General features: G+C 50.6%; 1 protein-coding gene across 1 annotated transcript in view; it reads left to right on the forward strand.

The window, feature by feature from the left end:
- Positions 1-2,226: 2,226 nt before the first annotated feature.
- The window catches only part of COL27A1 (collagen type XXVII alpha 1 chain), a 145,591-nt gene continuing 130,275 nt past the window's right edge, over positions 2,227-17,542 (forward strand). Inside the window, exons 1-3 of the mRNA XM_059486610.1 lie at positions 2,227-2,403; positions 10,032-10,102; positions 15,122-16,542. Coding sequence (XP_059342593.1) covers positions 2,348-2,403; positions 10,032-10,102; positions 15,122-16,542 — 1,548 coding nt within the window. The 5' untranslated portion in view covers positions 2,227-2,347. The remainder of the gene's footprint in view (positions 2,404-10,031; positions 10,103-15,121; positions 16,543-17,542) is intronic.

Raw genomic sequence — 17,542 nt, forward strand, 5'->3', positions numbered from 1 at the left:
AAACCGGATACCTGGGGCACCCCCGCCAGCGCGGAGTCCCCGGGCCGCAGCTATTTAAAAGGACAAGGGCGGCCTCAGAGCTCCCACCTCTCTCACATCCATGTCCCTCCGCCCTTCTCTCCCGGATCCCCGCAGCATCCATGACCCACGAGTGCCGCCACGGCCCGAGGGGGACGCGCCAGCCCCGGGGAAGGATTATCTGCTGAATCTGGGGAGAGCCCAGAGAGCCCCGGCTGGCCCCGGGCCCCTCAGCTCGGCCGCCTCTCCCGGGCTGGCGGCGCCGGAGACACCTTGAAGGGCAAGGAGGGAGGAAGGGGCTTTGTTTCAATTTTCTTTTTTTCCCTCCTTTTTTTTTTTTTTTTTTATTATTTTTAGCTGTTGTTATTGTTTTTAAAGAAGCAGCAATTGCCGTGAGCTGCTGGGATAATGAATGCCCAGGGCCGTGGGGTTGCACGGAGATGCTGCTCGGCCTCTCAGCTCGCTGCAGAGTAAGTGCCCGAGGCAGAGGGGCTGGCAGGGGAGGGAGCAGGGCAGGGACACCCGGGGGTACAGGGACACCCAAGGGTGCCGGGACACCCAGGGGTTCAGGGGACACCCAGGGGTGAAGGGACACCCAGGGGTTCAGAGGACACCCAGGGGTGCAAGGACACCCAGGGGTTCAGGGGACACCCAGGGGTGCAGGGACACCCAGGGGTGAAGGGACACCCAGGGGTACAGGGACACTCAGGGGTACAGGGACACCCAGGAGTAGCAGGGACACTCAGGGGTACAGGGACACCCAGGAGTAGCAGGGACACCCAGGGGTTCAGGGGACACCCAGGAGTAGCAGGGACACCCAGGGGTTCAGGGGACACCCAGGAGTAGCAGGGACACCCAGGGCTGTAGAGACACCCAGGGGTTCAGGGACAGCCAGGAGCAGCAGGGACACCCAGGGGTGTGGGGGCACCCAGGGGTGCAGGGACACCCAGGGGTGCAGGGACACCCAGGGGTTCGGGGGCACCCAGGGGTGCAGGGACACCCAGGGGTTTGGGGGACACCCAGGGGTTCAGGGACACTCCGGGCTGCAGGGACACCCGGGGGTGCAGGCAGAAGTGTCACCGCTGTCCCCACCTGCTTCAGGGACCTGCTGGTGGCTCCACAGCTGGCTGGGTGGGACTTTGGATGAGGAGGGGAAGCAGGGATGAAGGTTTTATCCACATGTGAAAGTCCCCTCTCCTGGCAGAGCTGGCCAAGAGGATTTGGGATCCAGCTTGTTCTGGTGGAGCTCACACAGGGAAACTCTGTGCCCCGTTCCTGCCCTTTGGGCTGCAGATGCCATCCCTCGGGGCTGGGATGAGAAGGGCTCTGGGGATGCTCTGGGGAAGCAGAGCAGGGCATGGGGGACTTTTCAAGGAGGGGAACGGGAGCATGGGGGACTTTTCTCCTCCAAGCCTGAGTCCCATCCACAGGCTCCCAGTTTGGTGCTCACCTGCACCAAGCGCTGATCCCAAGGGAAAAGCCATAGCAGGAACTTTATAAGGTGGGTCCAGGCCAGTTTGGGGCTCCTGGACAGGTGAGTGCAGGGGGCTGCAATTTCCATCAGCAGAAGGGTCTGTGCTTCCCTCTCTGGAGCATGACAGGGTCTTCAATTCTTTCCCTGCAGTTCTGGCCAAAAGAGATTATTTTTTTCTTTCTTTCTTCTTCTTCTCTTCTCTCTCTTTTTTTTTTTTTTTTCAAATTATTTATTTATTTTGTATAATTTCTCGTAAATGCTTCGCTATTACAGAGGAGGGCAGCAGAGAGAGGCAGTAAGGACATCCTTAAATAATTTTCATTTCTCAAAATCTGCCTTTTCCTCTTCTCTCTAAGTCCAGAGGAGAGATCCTTGGGGGGTGGGAGGCACATCTGCATTGCAAATAAAAATAATAATTACAACCACCAACCAACCAACAACAAAAAATGTAACAGCTAAGAGAAAACACTTGAAATCACGGACTTTGGGAATCAGAGATCACAGAAATTGCACTATTTATAAGGAGAGGAGAAAAAAAGGCAAGAAATCCAGCGACCATGGGCCAGCCCGGCTTCCTAGAGTGTACTTTGTGTTCTCTCTCCTTTTTCCAAGGTAATTGCAGTCTGCCGAGAGGGAGTTAAATGGGATTAAAAGATCTGTGTAAGCAAAAGGACCCAGAAGAGAAGGAGGAAGGAGTGAGCCGTCCGGGCCAGGGGTGTCTGTGACACAGCCGAACCCCTTAGCGAGGCACAGAGCCGAGCTCCTGGGAAGGATGTACCCACAAACCGCCTCACCCCCCGATTTCTGATGGATTGCCGCAAAAATTGCCCGAAAGAGACAATGCACTAAAACGTGATGGAGCCGGAATCAGAGCCGGTCTCCAGACTCAGAGCTACAGCGGCAGGCAGGGGGTGAGTACAAACACCGCTACTCCGCGCTGGGGAAGGGAATCCCGGGCGGGCTGGGGGTGCCGGGGAGCCGCAGGGATTTGGGAACGGGCTGCGGGAAGACATTCCTGTGCCAGGGGATGATGTGAAAACTCCCGCTCTGGAGAGGAGAACGGGCTGTGCGGGCAGGGAGGCCACGCTGCGGAGCGGGGCACGGGGAATGGGGCTGCGCTGTGTGCGGGGATGGACGGGCAGGAGGAGCCCCCCGGCACCCCCAAACCCAGCACAGGGACAGACAGCGGCTCCCAGCCCCGGGGGCTGCTCCGGGAGGCCCCTGCAGCCCCCAGGCTGATGCAGGAGCGGATCTGCTGTCCCTATCAGCCTCACCCTGCACGGAGGGGTCCCAGCCCCTCCTGGGAGCATCCTGGGGATGCTGCTGCCACCCTGTCCTTTGGGGACACGGGACACGGGTGGTGCTGCGGGAGCTGCGAGAGCCCGGGGGGCTGAGGCTGGGCGCTCTTCATGTGCTCGGCACGCACAAAACGCGGCTCCCTCTCCATCCGTGCATGGAAGGATCCCGGCGCACACCCTGCCCGTCCCCCTCCTGCCACAGCCGGGACCGGATTTTACTGTTTTCATTGTTAAACGCGTTGTTGGTGGCGGTTTTGTTGTTGTTGTTGTTATTTTTCCCGGGATCCCGCAAAGGGTTAATCGCGCTGGCTGCGTTGTCGGATGTACTGATGATTTACCGACACTCCCTTGGAAAGGCTGGGATTCTTCTGCCTGGCAGTTTGAAAAAGTTGTGTACAGGATCCCTGTGCCCGGCTGGGCTGGGAGATGGGGGAAAGAGGGGCACCGGGGCCGGAGGATTTGGGGGCAGCCCCCCTCCAGGGCCGGGGTCACCCTGCTGCACCCACCCCATTCCAGAGCCGGGGGTGGATGGGGAATGTGCAGCTCCCTTTGGAGGCTCAGCCTCTGTGTGTGGAGCCACACGGAGAGCCCAGAGCCCTTCCCAGGGGCTGCAACTGCTCTCCTTGACAAGTTTTCTGTGTGTTTATATACTCACAAGGGATGAATCTCAGCGCTTTGGGGTTCTTGCGGTGTGGGGGTTTTGTTTGGGATTTAAAAAATAATTATTTATTTATTTATGGCTATGGCTGTGGCGTGTCTGGTAGCTGCAGCATCTCGCATTTACACCTCTGTAGTGCTGGGCATGGTCTGGGAGAACCGCCTGGGACCGTGCAAGGGTGGCTGGCGTCAGAAAGGGAGCAGCCCCAAGGGGGGGACAGACACAGAAAGGTTCCTTTGAGCGAGCAGGAGCAGCGTGTCACACACAGCGAGGGGACGGGCTGCGCTCTGCAGCGACACTCGGCACCAGCACAGCCGCTGACAGGGCACCGGGCATCACCTACCCATGGGGACAGCGAGATGCTGCCCAGGTGCCAGGTCGTGCCCGGGGACAGCCCGTGTGAGCGCGGTTCGGACCCAGGAGCGGGCAGAGCAGGGGATGCGTGCCCGCTCTGCCCCGTGTGTGCCCGGCTGGCACAGCCCTGGAGCCGTGCAGTGCCCTGGGCAGTGTGCCCTGGTGTGTCCCGGTGCCTCGGAACCAGCGCTCTTTGTCCCGGGTGCTCCCTGGGCTGTCCCCGCCGTGTGCTGCTCCAGTCCCTCCTCAGCAGAGGTCGCTTGCTGCCCTTCGCATCCTCTCCCGGAGGGAATTTCGGTGCTGGCTTTGATTCCCTTGGCTGAGCGCCATGCATCCCACGGCTCCAGGGTCCCCTTGAGGTCACTGCTCCTGGGGACGGTGCCCTGAGCCCGTGGCTGGCATGTCCTTGGGGTCACCAGGCCACCCTTGCTGCCTGGGGACAGCTGGTGATGGAGTGATCCCCGTGTGGCACTGGGGGTTCCTCTTGTTCCAGCACTCCTGCAGCTGCCTCTGGAGCAGGGCTGGTGGCACTGGGGGTTTCCCTGGTTCCAGCACTCCTGTCACTGGAGCACGGCTGGTGGCACTGAGGGAGTTGGTGGTCCCACAGGACACCTGCAGGTGACAGTGGCAGGGCTGGCTCCTCAGGGGAGGAGCGGCAGTGGCAGAGTGTGCTGGAAGACTTGAGCTGCCAAAGTTTGTAAAAGCAGAAGAACACAAAGTTGTACAGGCTCTTCAAGCTTAGAGTGGCCCTCTTGGCGATTTTTGGTGAGCACAGGCCCCCCAAAACTGAGAGGAGGGTTTGCATTGCATGCACATGGAGCACATGTCCAGGTGCTGTTCCACTGCAGTGATTTTGGCCCATTCAGCCCCAGTGCCACTTGGTGGCCATGGAGGAGGCCTGATGCTCCTGGAGACCTCAGATGGTGACAGCCTGCTGTCCCAGCTCTGGGCTGGTGGCACAATGCTGCCCTGGGGCTGCCCCGCCCATCTGTGTGCTGGATGAGAAATGCACACGTGGTACCACAGCATCCACTGGGCACCATCAGGGTGGGTCAGCCTGGGAAAGCCTAAGAGGGCTGCAGGAAGCCATGGATCCTTTTAAGAGGAAAAAAACATTGCTTGCAAGCTGGGCAAGTGGTCTGGGGACAGATTATGGCACTGCTGGACAAATCCAGCAATAGGGTGGAAAATGATGTGTGTGCTGCGTGCTTGGGGTAGAGAGGAGGCAATTGCACCTGGAGATGTGTCCCATGAGGGATAGACAGTGTCATAGTCCAGGACCACCCTCCTGCTACTTCCATGTGTCTGAGTGTGTGCTTTATTAAAATAAAGCTCCAGTTTCATCCCCTTTCTGCACTGGGTTGAGGGGTCAAAATCTGCCCTGCTTAATATCTCTGTTCATGGAGATTGTTACTGACTGAAGGCTGCCCAGGTTTGTGGTGAGATTGGTGTTGGAAATCTCTGCCCAGGGACAAACACAGGGTTTGTGGGCTTTATTTTTCCCCTCTTGCCTTTCTTTGCCAATTTGTTAGGGACATGAGTAGAAATGATGGACGCTTTTACTGAAGCAAAGGGAAACAATGGGGAATTCTATATGGCTCTGCTGAACCCCATTCACAAAATGAAGGAATGCAAAGGCGTTTGTTGGAGGGACAAAAAAGGAGTTAGATGACAGATCAGGCTTAGCACTTCTGTTTGTGGAGAGGGCTCCAGTTACTGGAGAACACAAAGGCCAGGGCCAGCGCTGAGTGTTGTCACTTCACACAGCAGCAAAGCCAGTATCACAGACAGACAGACAGAGGGATGGGAAGGAAGGGCAGAGGAGTGGTGGGTTCCCAGGAAGGATCCCCCACTGTGGAGAGCTGCTGGGAGCTGCCTGCAGGGTGTTTGAGCCTTATCAGTCAGGCATCTCCCATGTGGGGAAGCAGGTTGGCCCCAGGAGCAGCCCAGCTCTGGGCAGGGACACCTTCCTGTAGACCAGGATGATCTAAGCCCTACCAAACCTGGCCTTGAACACTTCCAGGGATAGGGATTTCATTTTTCCTTACTTAATATTGACATTTTCTAGACCACTCTGGTTTTTTAGTATTTTTAATGACCTTAAGAATGGATTTCTAGGGGCCATATCTCTTTGCCTGCTCAATACTTTTCCTTAAAAATGGAGCTGCTGAATGAGTATTGAAAAGTAATAGTATTTCAGTTGTTTCAGAAACTTTGCCCTTATCACCCTGGGGCTTTGCAGCAGTGCCTGTGTACAAAATCATTGCCTGGAGGTGTAAGTCAATACCTCATTTATACTGCAGGAGAGGTGCAGCAAAGGAGTGAGCAGGGTCAATATGGGAACATCCACATAGTTGTGTGTTTCCATTGCTCTTGCCAGAAATTTGAGGGGGAGTGGAGAAATACCATCATTTCCAGAAGCCCCAGAAGCTCCACAGAGGAGGCTGCTGGTACAAAATAAGATTTCTACCCCAAAAAGCTGGGATGGAATCGATGCACAGTACAATTTAGAGCCTCAGTTTGTAGGTTGTGATTTCCTTCCTGTTTGTCAAAACTTACAGAATTATCACCTCCAGTCGTGTGCAAAGGATCTTAAGCCACACGTGCATTTTCTCCTTTTTAAGATACAGTCTGATTTACAGCTAGAAATGCAGGTTTGCCTTTCTTGAAAAGCAATTTTCAGCCTCCAGCTGGCTTTGTGGTCTTTTGAACAGGAAGAATATACACCTGAGTGGAGAAAAGTGGTGGGGGAATTGTTTTTCCACCTTGCAGTAATGTTTGCAATCTCAAAGCCATTTCCCCACTGTAAATGAGGGAGAAAACAAAATAAAAAATTAAATGCTGCCATGGGCCCTTGAAATATTTCCTTCAGCTTCAACCCATCATATAAACAAACAAGATGTCAAAATCAGTTGGATTTCTTATTTTAAGTCAGGGCAAACCTTTTATTTAAAAAAAGCTGAAATTGTTCCAAACCAATTCCAGAAATAGTGGGGAATTAGCTGATCACAAATATTTTACAGGTTGCCTCAGCTTTGTCAAATTGTCACTTCCTCGAGGATAATTTGTGACCAAGTTTACCCTGAAGGCTGTTGTGTTCCTGCTGTCCTTAATTCAGTGCAGGGCTCCATCCCAGCCCTGGTCTGGTCAGAAGGGAATGAGGGTGTTTGTGCCTCTCTGTCCCTCTCAGTTGTGCTTTTCCTTGGACTCCTGGCACTGGGCAGTTCCCTGATCCACAGGAGTTTGCCAAAAGCAGGGAAGTAAAATTGAGCTGTAGTCAGTCAGTAATTTCAGTTTGCTATAAAGGGAGTTGGTGTCTGCATTGGAAAACTGTAAAGGCTCATGTGAGCTTACATCATGTGTGCTCTGGGGCATCCCTACACCCAGGGGCTGCAGCAGAGCTTTGGGTTGGAAGGAACCATGAAAATTCATCTCATTCCATCCCCTGCCATGGGCAGGGACACCTTCCACTGTCCCAGGCTGCTCCAAGCCCTGTCCAGCCTGGCCTTGGGCACTGACACTGATGGGGCAGCCACAGCTGCTCTGGCCAACCTGTGTCTCACCACCCTCACAGGGTATTTCTTCCTAATATCAACTCTAAATCTGCCCATCTTCAGTTTAAAGCCTTCCTCTTTTACCCCTGTCCAAAGTCATTCTCCATCTCTCTTGGAGCCCCTTTAGGCACTGGAAGGTGCTCTAAGTTCTCTCTTGAGCATTCTTCTCTCCAGGATCCTCATCGTGGTACTCACAGAGCCTGTGAATAAAAGAAATAAATGCCTTCAGTAGTGTCTCTTGATAGAGTGGAAATGACTGTTCATGGGAGGAAGCTGAGATAAAGGCAAGGTGGGTTTGATAGCTCTATATAAGGAGAAAAATCTTCTTTACTCTTGCTACTCGAGCTGCTTGTGCAGCTCTGTGGAAAAAGAGCCTGCATTAAAAACCCTGGGATAATTAACAGCCCCATCACTCACACAGCTGCCATTTGGAAGCTGCTTTTGCTTTTTCCATTAAGTTGGTGGATTTTGCCAAAGTGTTTTTCTGCAGTGTTTTGGCACCCGGCCCCGCTCTCAGCTCTGATGGGGTTGGCCATGTGAGGGGTCCAGGAGCAGGGCTGGGGCCAGCTGGATCCCACACTCTGCATCGTCTCCTTTACAGCCCAGGAGTGTCACTGGAATGAAATTACGTGCTGGATTTTCCCCCAAGACTTGTTCTCCTCATTGTGTCAATCAACAGGAGTTTGGTTTGTGAAGGTACCGCTCAAAAAAACCCAAAAATTGTACTTCAGAATGTTGTGAGTGGCAGTGGTTGTACAAATTGATCCTCACCAGATCAGGTCCTCACCTCACCAGGTTCTCAATACCTGGGAGTGCTGCTGGTGATGATCCCCTTCCCTGTCCTCCTGTGTTCTCTTCAGGCAGTCAAGCTGGTGATAACCAGTCAGGTCTTTGCTCCATGGAATTGTGTCCACATCTTGAACTCTGTTGGAGATCAGCACAGACATTCAGGCTGTCTTGTGAAGTGGATTTTAGCCTCTCTCACGCCTAACAAAATACTGCCAGAGGTGGTCATGAGGAATCATCCTGTTCTGCTTCCCTTCCTCCACTGTCTGCCCCAGCAGCTCTCCTTGGGTTGGCAGTGTCTCCATCCCAACAGCATCCCAAGGGATGGAGCAGTCAGAAAAGAGCCAGGGCTCCCTAGATGGAGATCTCTGGAGCATGGTGAGGGTCTCCTGGTCAGGACATGGCAAAAGAGCACCAGGATTGGGCTATTCTTGGATGTTCTTCCATAAACTGAAGCACTCCCAGAGCTCTTGAAATGTGCAGCCTGGTGTCAGGGTGATGGAAACAGCAAAGGAGGACATGGATTGCTTCAGCTCACTTCTTTCCCAGTTGATGTGGAGCACTCCAGGATTTTATCTCTTTAAGCCTTAAAATATTAGTTAATGGCTGGATTCCTAGATGGATTTTTACATTCAAGGCCAGGTTTCCCCACTGATGTAAATCACTGTGGCTTTGTTTTAGCTCTGGGAAGGGTCTGCTGCACTGGGTGAGGACTGGCCACGGTAATACATTGTCTCAGAGGATGATTTCTCGGGCTAAAGCTGAGGCTTGATGGCAGGAGAAGAGTGGTTTGATTCATGGCTTGTGCCTCAGATGTGGAGAGAGGAGCAAGCTGCACTTTGGTATGGCTTTGCACAGTCCAGTGCTCACCCTGGCTGGGCTGAAGTGACAAACAACCTGTGGATGTCCCACACTGCTGCCTCCTGCCTGAGCACTTTCTGTAGTTCACATTTCTGTCTGTTCTTCCAGCAGCCTCTGCTGATGAAGCTGTTAAATATCCTCTCTAGAAGATGAGGGAATTCAATCTTCAAACTTTCCACTGACAGCTTTAAGTGAGCCTAACCATGTGAGGAGTTTCCCATGTTCTTTAGCTGGCTACAAATCAAGGAAGCTGATGGGGGAAAGGGGGGTTTTTAGCTACCTTTCTGGTAATAGTTTTTTTTCCCTGAGCTGCTGTTTTCAATGAAACTTGAAGGCTTAAAGCTGAGCTAACAGAGAGGTTTGTCAAATTCCCTCTCAGCCATGGAAGGGTCTGTGAGAGCACAGGGTTGGAAGTCTGTGGATCTCCCATTTGCTAAACTTTCCTGCCACACCAGGCTTGCGAGGAGGCTCTCAGTGGGTGCTGAGTGGTGAGAAGCTGCCCCCACCTTTGCACCTGGGTGTAAAATGAGGAACAGACCCATGTAGGGGTTTGCATGCTTAGGATATGGTTAAGCAGGAGCACTCAGGATGTGTTTGCTGAGGTGACAGGGCACTGAGTGCCAGCCCGTTTCCTCCCCATGTCCCCACAGTGCACTCCTGGCAGGGCTTTGGGGCCTCCCAGCTCTGAATGATTTCTCCATTCCCCTGCATTTCTGGTGGTCTGTCCTGGGTGGGCTGAGTGCCAAGGTGCAGCTGCAGCAAAGACCCAGCAGTGATGGCCCTGCCCCTCAAAACACAGGGCTGCTCCTTGTTCAAGGCTCCTAATTCCCCTGGGAAACCTTTCCACTAAGTTCAGTGGGATTTGGATGGCTTTAAATCAGAAAAAAGAAGGTCTCAGCCCGAATCTACTTCCTGCCACTGCATTTGCTGGACTTGGGATCAAGGAGAAGACCTTTAACAATGGAATTGGTTTTGTTACTGTTGTTGTAGAAATGCATTAATTTTTTTTCCTTCTCTTCCATTTTTAGGGGATTCTGCTATCTCTGGACAATATTTTGTTTTACTTGGTTCCTGGGATTCACACAGGGAAATTCTGAAGGTAAACTACACTTCTTATTTTCTCCCTTCCTTCAACATAAGTAAAAGCCAAGTGCTTTGGTACCAGTGTAGGATTATAACTTAACAATCACTGTCTAAGCCCAGTGCACAGTTAGATGCATTTATTGCTGATGGTTGCAGTAGAGATGATATAGATGGTGCAGTTAAGAGCTGGCAAAAGAACCATGTTTTGTACAGGTGATTATGTGTCCCACAGGATTTTCAGAGCCTGTCTGTCTGGTGGAAGTGGTGGGAGTGAAGCACTTTGTGTCTAAAATGTCACTGGCATCCACCTGTACTTGCCAGGACTTAACTGCTCTTAAAAAGTGCCCCTTGAGACTGGGGCTTTATGGAATTAAATGTCTCTGGCAGATTTTTCTGTGACTTTGGTGCACCCCAGGCACCTCTGCCAGCACAGGGGATGTCACATATACAAATAATGTGAGTTCTAAAGGTAAGAGCACATTTAAGGGAGGAAAATCATGCAGAGTTGGTTGACAATAACATGGCTATAGCTGGCTCAGTCTCTGTGCTGTAAGGGAGTATTCTATAGGGGAGTGACACCTTCAGCCTGTCCTCACCCCTTCTCCAGACATCACCTCCCTGGTGCTGCCAGGAACAGGACTAGGCTGAGGTACAATAACCAACAACCCTACAAAAGAGATTAAAACTTGAAACCCAACAAAAACACACAAAAAATATTAATCTTTAGCAGTTGATAGTGGGTGCTGATCATCTCTGCAACATCTGTTTGAAAAGGAGCCTTCTCCTCTCAAAATAGCAACACCTTTCCCACATGGTTGCTTTACGTGGGTATTTGCTGGAAGTGAACAGCTTCCCCTGCCATCAGCAGACAGCACTAAGTGGACTAGCAGGCTCCAGGGCTCTCCTCTCAGTCTCTAAAACATGAAGGAAAAATAGAAATTTGGTCAGCACTCAGCTGTCAGCCAGCCCATGGACCACTTTTTACTGGAGGGAGGGAATAGATCCCTGCCATCAGCAATTTTGAAAAATGTAATATTTTCCAAATTCTGCCTCCATGCAAAGGAGGTGAACATCTGGCTGAATTACTTAGTCAAGCAGTTTTCAGAGCAAGTTTTATGTCAGCTCGTAAAGAGGCAGAACAAATACTGTGTCTTGGCATCTTGCTTTTCAAGTAGATTATAATGTGCTGTTTAGAGTCACATCCATCCATCATTTTACTCCTAAGATAATTATGGGATGGGGCTGTGTCTTTTGTTGCCTTCAATCTAAAGCAAACTCTTTCATTTCACTCTCATTGTGTTTACCTTGGTGTAGTTGATAGCTCCCCTCTCAGATACTTTGTCTGTGATAAAAGAATTTTGAAAAACTTGCCTGGTTTCCACACAATGAGAGAGAGCGTTTCCTTCTGGGTGCCAGAAAACAAAACCTTGCAGGGAAGTAAAGGCTGCAAGAAAACATGGGTGACTTGGGGCTGTGTTATCACCCAGGATTTCCAAACATGAGACTCAGCAGCTGTAAGAACTTGTTCACAGGGCAGTGTGAGGATGAAATTCAGCCAATGCTGTGGGATTTTGAAAACATTCTGGCTGTTACTCTAAGGATTAGGAGTCTTCCTGTATGCTGGAAAATCAGGGAACACAGAGGATGATCTTTCCATAAGTGTAACAAAGCCCAAAGATTGTGAGGTGAGTTCATTTGTTGTGTGCTGACTAAAGGTCTGGGCAGTAACTTTTGGAACTGCTGCACTTATTCAACCCAGTTTTAGCTGTGGGCATCACATCTTGGCTGTTGGAATCTGGGAAGCTGCAGTTATTCCTCTCCTGCCTTTTGGCTTCTTTTTCTTATACAGCTTTTTGTGTGGTGAAAGGGGGAGGGAAAGAAAGAGATGGGAAGGAGAACAATAAAATATTTTTTCCCCCTTTTTCAGAGATGATCATGGGATTGTTCAGGAATCTCTGTGTATCTCACTTCATGCACAGAGTCTGATAAAAGAGTTTTTCCCAGTTGCTCAAATGTTGCTACTAGCTTTGAGGCACCTGGGATCAGGCAGCTCTAAGTGAATGTCCTTTTTAAATAATGTGTTTTGATGGAAAAATCCACAGAGGGAAAAAGTTTGAAGGGGAAAAAATTCTCTGCTAAAATTGGAGCTGCTTCAGGAAGTCAGAATTACCTTGCATTTCACATTGGTTGATGACATCCATATCCCAGGAGATGTGACCCAACAGCCCAGGACAGTTGGATGGGGTGGAGAGGAGAGGAGATGGGCTGGGTGCACAGGAGCCCTGAGCTCTGTGCTGGACCTGGTGCTGGAAAGTTCACATGTGTGTCCTGCAGGAGGATGCTTTATTGGGATTTTGCGTGGGCATTCAGAGTGTGGCTCCACCTTAGCGGCTTTTGAGGGAGAGCAGTGTTTGGGTTGTGCTTTTTTCCCTTAAACACTCCTGGATGCTGTTGCTAATGAGGCATTGGGATTGCAAACAGCAGCAGAAGCATCCTTTGAGCATGGAAACATCCTCAGGTCTTTGCAGAGTAGCTACCAAATAAATAACTCCTAGAGCATGCAGCATCTCCAGCAGAGACAGCCCCATCTGCCTCTGAGGGAGAACCTAAAAATACACATAGAAATTGGAAGCTGGAGAAGAGCTGCTTGCTTAAGTGGTAAATTTATTTTCTTAAGGGATAAATCCTGATGCCTTTGAAGTCTGTGGCAAAGGTCCCACTTCGCTTCACTAAAGCCAGGCTTTGGCCTTTGGTGTTTCATGAGCCCTGGAGATTATCCAGAATGAAGACACTGTCATGATTCCTCTGCTCAGAGCAGAGGGGAAGGCTACTGAGAGACAGCCCTGTTGGACAATATGGAATAAAAACAGTGGGGGACCAAGGATTTCAGAGTATGGGAGAGATGCTGTCATTAACACTAGGACATGCTGTGCATAAATTACCCCTCTGCACAGAGTGGGAACGTTTCCATCCTTTTCTACATCTGACACACCTTCTCCAGGGTAGTGTCTGCTAGAAAATGAGTCAAGCTGCTTTCAAAAAGGAAGGTGGGAATAAAGCTAAAGTCAGGCAAAGTAAATACTGATTGAATCATTCTTAATACACAAAAATGGCTGAGGGTTTTGCCAAAGTCAAGGAACAGAGGTTTTCTCATCATTCTCCTCCCTTCTTGGCTCAAGCAGCATCACAGGTCTCAGACTGCTTGAGTCTACAACCCTTCTGGCCAACACCAAGGGGCTCTTTGTGTGCCAGTTCTCCAAATATTGTGTTCTGTGCAGAATATTTAATAGTTAAGGGTGAAAGCAGCTGAATACCAAGGCCCCTTTAGAAAATGGGCTAGGTTGTTTTTTTCTTTGGAGGATTGTTGATTTACTTTTAATCTAGGAAAGATGCAATCCCATGGTGTTAGCCATGATTTGCACCAGCAGCTTCCTGAGTGTTAAATTCTTGCCTTGCAACATTAGCATTTGGGTTGTTCACCCAGACTGGCTTCCCCAAGGAGCACTGAGATGGGAGAGTTGGCTGGTCCAGGAGTGGTGGGAATGGCATTTGGGCAGGAAGAGGAGAGGCAGTGCAGTTATCCTAGCTCACTGTCACAGTGCTGGTGTCACAGGAGTCATGAACACCTTAACAGGGTCATTTGGGTTGGAAAATCCTTACAATCATCAAATCCAGCTGTTAATCCAGGGCTGCCAAGCCCACCACTAAACCATTAGATGTCCCCAAGTGCCACATCTGATGTCTTTTGAGCACTTCCACAGATGGTGACTCCACCACTTCACTGGGCAGCTCTTTCCAATGCTTTACAAACCTTTTGGTAAAGAAGCCTTTCCTACTCTCCATTCCAACACCCTCCACTCCCAGCACAACTTCAGGGCTTTTTCTCTCATCCTATTGCATGTTACCTGGGAGCAGAACCTGGCTACAACCTCCTGTCAGGGAGTAGTAGAGAGTGAGAAGTTCTCCCCTGAGCCTCCTTTTCCTCTAGGCTGAGCTCCTTTAGCTGCTCAACAAGGACCTTTTTCAGGTCTGGACACATTTACCTTTGCAGCTTTGCTCACGTAGACCTCGGCATCTTCTCCTGAATAATTCAGCTGAGGCTGCTGCCAGCTGGCCCCAGTTTGTGCTGCTGGTGCCTGCTAATCTGAGCTGTGAATGACTCCTGATAGACCTCAGGGGCAGAGGCAGGGGGTTCTGCTTGTCTGTCCATTGCAAATTCCTCCTGGAGTTGGGGAAGAAAGGTCCCCTGGGCATCAATCCCAATCCTGGCTGGAGCAAGGCACCTGGCTCCTAGGTGACATTATACAGGAGGCAAATCTCACCTCCACTACTCAGTGACAGCCCTAACCAATTTCTGAGCTCTTCACAAACCAGGTCTGGTTCCAACCTATTAAAATAATTCATTGCTGTAAGATGATCTGCTGGAAAAAAAAAAACGTACTGTTGAGAACCTTGAGCAGTTCACTGAAATCTGGGTGTAATGTTTTTCATGCTGGGAGGCACCTGCACTTCCCTAAACTCTCCAAAGATCAAAAGCTGCTGCTTGCTAGCTTGGAGAGAGACAGATACAAGGCTTTTGCTTCCTCTGGAAGTTTTGTTACTTGCCCTCTGGGGATACAAAATTTTGCAATCCCACCTCAATCTGTTGCTCAAATTCCTTTCCAGCTATGTGGTCAGTACTCAGAATTAAATCCCAGGAAGAGGACTAGGGGTGCTCAGTGGGAAATTTCCTCGTAGTGAGGTCAGCTCCCTCCAGAACATCTGAGCTGGTCCCTGGTGTGACAGGAGAACTCACCAGATGCACCATGGAGCTGATGCATTTTGGCAATTCTTGGAAATCACATTGAGCTTGCTCCTCACACAATGTGAGAAGAGCTGTGAGTTCTCCATGGTGGTTATAGGATTATATATGTGAGAGGGTGGGATTAGATATGCAAATTGGGATTTCCTGTAATTGGAAATTTGTGCACGGATTGGTTTGACTTCCCTCCACAACCATCCAGCGCCTCACGTAATCTTTGTGCTTCCCTTTCAGATGTGGATGTTCTTCAAAGACTGGGCCTGTCAGGGAAAAGGCCATTGAGTGGATGGTCCTCCTCACGTGCAGCTCCTCAAGGAGTCATTCCTTTCAAATCAGGGGTCATCTTCACGCAGCGGGCCCGTGTGGAAGCCCCACTCAGCACCCTGCTCCCCGCGGGCTCCAGCTCCGACCTGCTCCTGGTGCTGAGCCTCTGCTCCCACCGCATCAACAACGCCTTCCTCTTTGCTGTCAGGAGCAAAAAGAAAAAACTGCAGCTGGGGGTCCAGTTTGTGCCCGGGAAGATCATCGTGTACGTGGGCCACAAGCGCTCTGTATATTTTGATTACAATGTCCACGATGGCCGGTGGCACAACATGGCCATCAACATCCGTGGCCAGACTGTCACTTTATTTACTTCTTGTGGGAAGCGCAGAGTACATGCGGATTTGCATTTTAAAAAGGACGAGGTGTTGGATCCACAAGGATCTTTCCTCTTTGGGAAGATAAGCCAGCACTCTGTGCAGTTTGAAGGAGCCATCTGCCAGTTTGATATTTATCCTTCCGCCAAGGCAGCTCATCATTACTGTAAATACCTGAAAAAACAGTGCAGGCAAGCAGATACCTACCGGCCAAACCTGCCCCCTCTCATCCCCCTCCTGCCCAGGGATCCCAGTGCCTCCCCCAGCACCCCACAGCACACAGAGCCCTCGCTGCAGGGTCTGAAAAACCTGACCACTGCTGCCCCAAACTTGGAGTTTGGCAGGGTCACTGCACCCCTCAAGACGAGGGGTTCAGGTACAACAACAATCCCCATGTTGCTGTCAACCCCACCATCACGGCCAAGGCTGACCACCAAAGCCACCAAGGTCACGGTGGCCCCACCTGTTGTGTCAAGTACCAAACCACAGGTACCCACCCAGTCCCCTCGGGGCGTGGGGACAACCCTCAGGGTGTCTCAGCCCACTCCCAGCACACGCAGGGAGAAAACTCCTCTTCCCACCGCCAAAAGGGCCCCACCAACGAGCCAGAGCCTGGTCACGGCCAGCAGGAAGGAGTCTGAGCAAGAGACCAAAAGGAAGACCAACCAAAAACCAACCACTGAGCCCCCTGAAGTGCTCAGTACTGCAAAGCCGCTGAGGAGAGTGACTGATAACACCACGAGCAGTGTCCACCTGGTTACCCTGAAGCAAACCCCGCAGAACCCGAGCCGTGGGCCCACCCCAAAGAAGCCGTCCCCCACCAGGAGAGTGGATCCCAGCACCATCCCTCTGGTGTTCACCAAGCCACCCCTGGGCTCTGCCCGGCCCAGGGCCAGGGCCTCCAACCTCACCACCCCAGCTGCCACAGATGGCTATCAAATCTTTGACCCCTTGGGACCCACCCCGTTTCCATTTTTACTGGGATTTCCAGGAGTGAAAGGGGAGAGAGGACCTCAGGTAGGTTCAGGCTCTTCGTGGTGGCTGTTCCCAGTCACAGCTCGGCTCAAGGGCTGGCAGACCACGAGTTCCAAGGGTTTCTGTGAAGCTCATCCAAGTGTGGCAGCCAAGCCCTGCTGCATTCCTGATCATCACGATTTTAGCATAAATCTCAGTTTGAACCTGAGTGTTCAGTGATGGTGGATGCCATGAAACATTTGTGGTTTAAGTTGCTCCTTTACATCAGATTTTTAAAAAGAAAGGAAAAAAAAGAGAAATCCTACCTTCTTTTCCTTTAAATTGCTGGCTAAAACTTTAATGACCAGGTTGGCGCTATCTTCCACACCCTTGGTTTATCTCTGGTCATCTTCCATAGAAAACCCAGATGCCTTGAAAACATGCCTCAAGTTAACTATTTCTTGGCACTTGTTATTAATTTGTTTTGTATCTGATATTCACAAATCTAGAAAAGCACCCCGTTCCAGCAAATGCAAGTGCAGAGATGGCTTCAGAATTTACTTTTTTAAACAAAGTCTCATTTGTTTTTATGGTATAAGTTTTTCTTGGGTGTTTTGTTCTGGTTTTTATTTCTCATAGCCTGCACTTAAAACATGCAAAAAGTTTCCTTTATAAATTTAACTACTGCATTACATAAAAAATAACTCCTTTCAGGTTGTATATATTGGCCATTATAAAAGCATACACACATTTTGTAATGCTGAAAGCACTCAGGCCCCACTAATTATCTCCTGGCTGTTCTTCTCTTTTTATTCCAAATTTGAGAATGCAAACATGATCTTTAAACTGGCCAACTTTTAGGAGGATTTGGTGTTCCAACCCAAACTGTCAATAGGAGAGGGGGGTTGTACATGTAAAATAAGTTTCTCCCAGACAGAGCCTTTGGTTGCCAAGATCCAGCCTAGAGGGAATTTTTATAGCTGACTTCTTAAAATAGTGAAAGAAGAGTTTGCAATGGAAATATTGAGGCTGGTGTAAGGAATGACCAGCACTTGTCTCTGCA

Source organism: Ammospiza nelsoni, chromosome 20 (genome assembly GCF_027579445.1).
Source record: "Ammospiza nelsoni isolate bAmmNel1 chromosome 20, bAmmNel1.pri, whole genome shotgun sequence".
NCBI lineage: Eukaryota > Metazoa > Chordata > Aves > Passeriformes > Passerellidae > Ammospiza > Ammospiza nelsoni.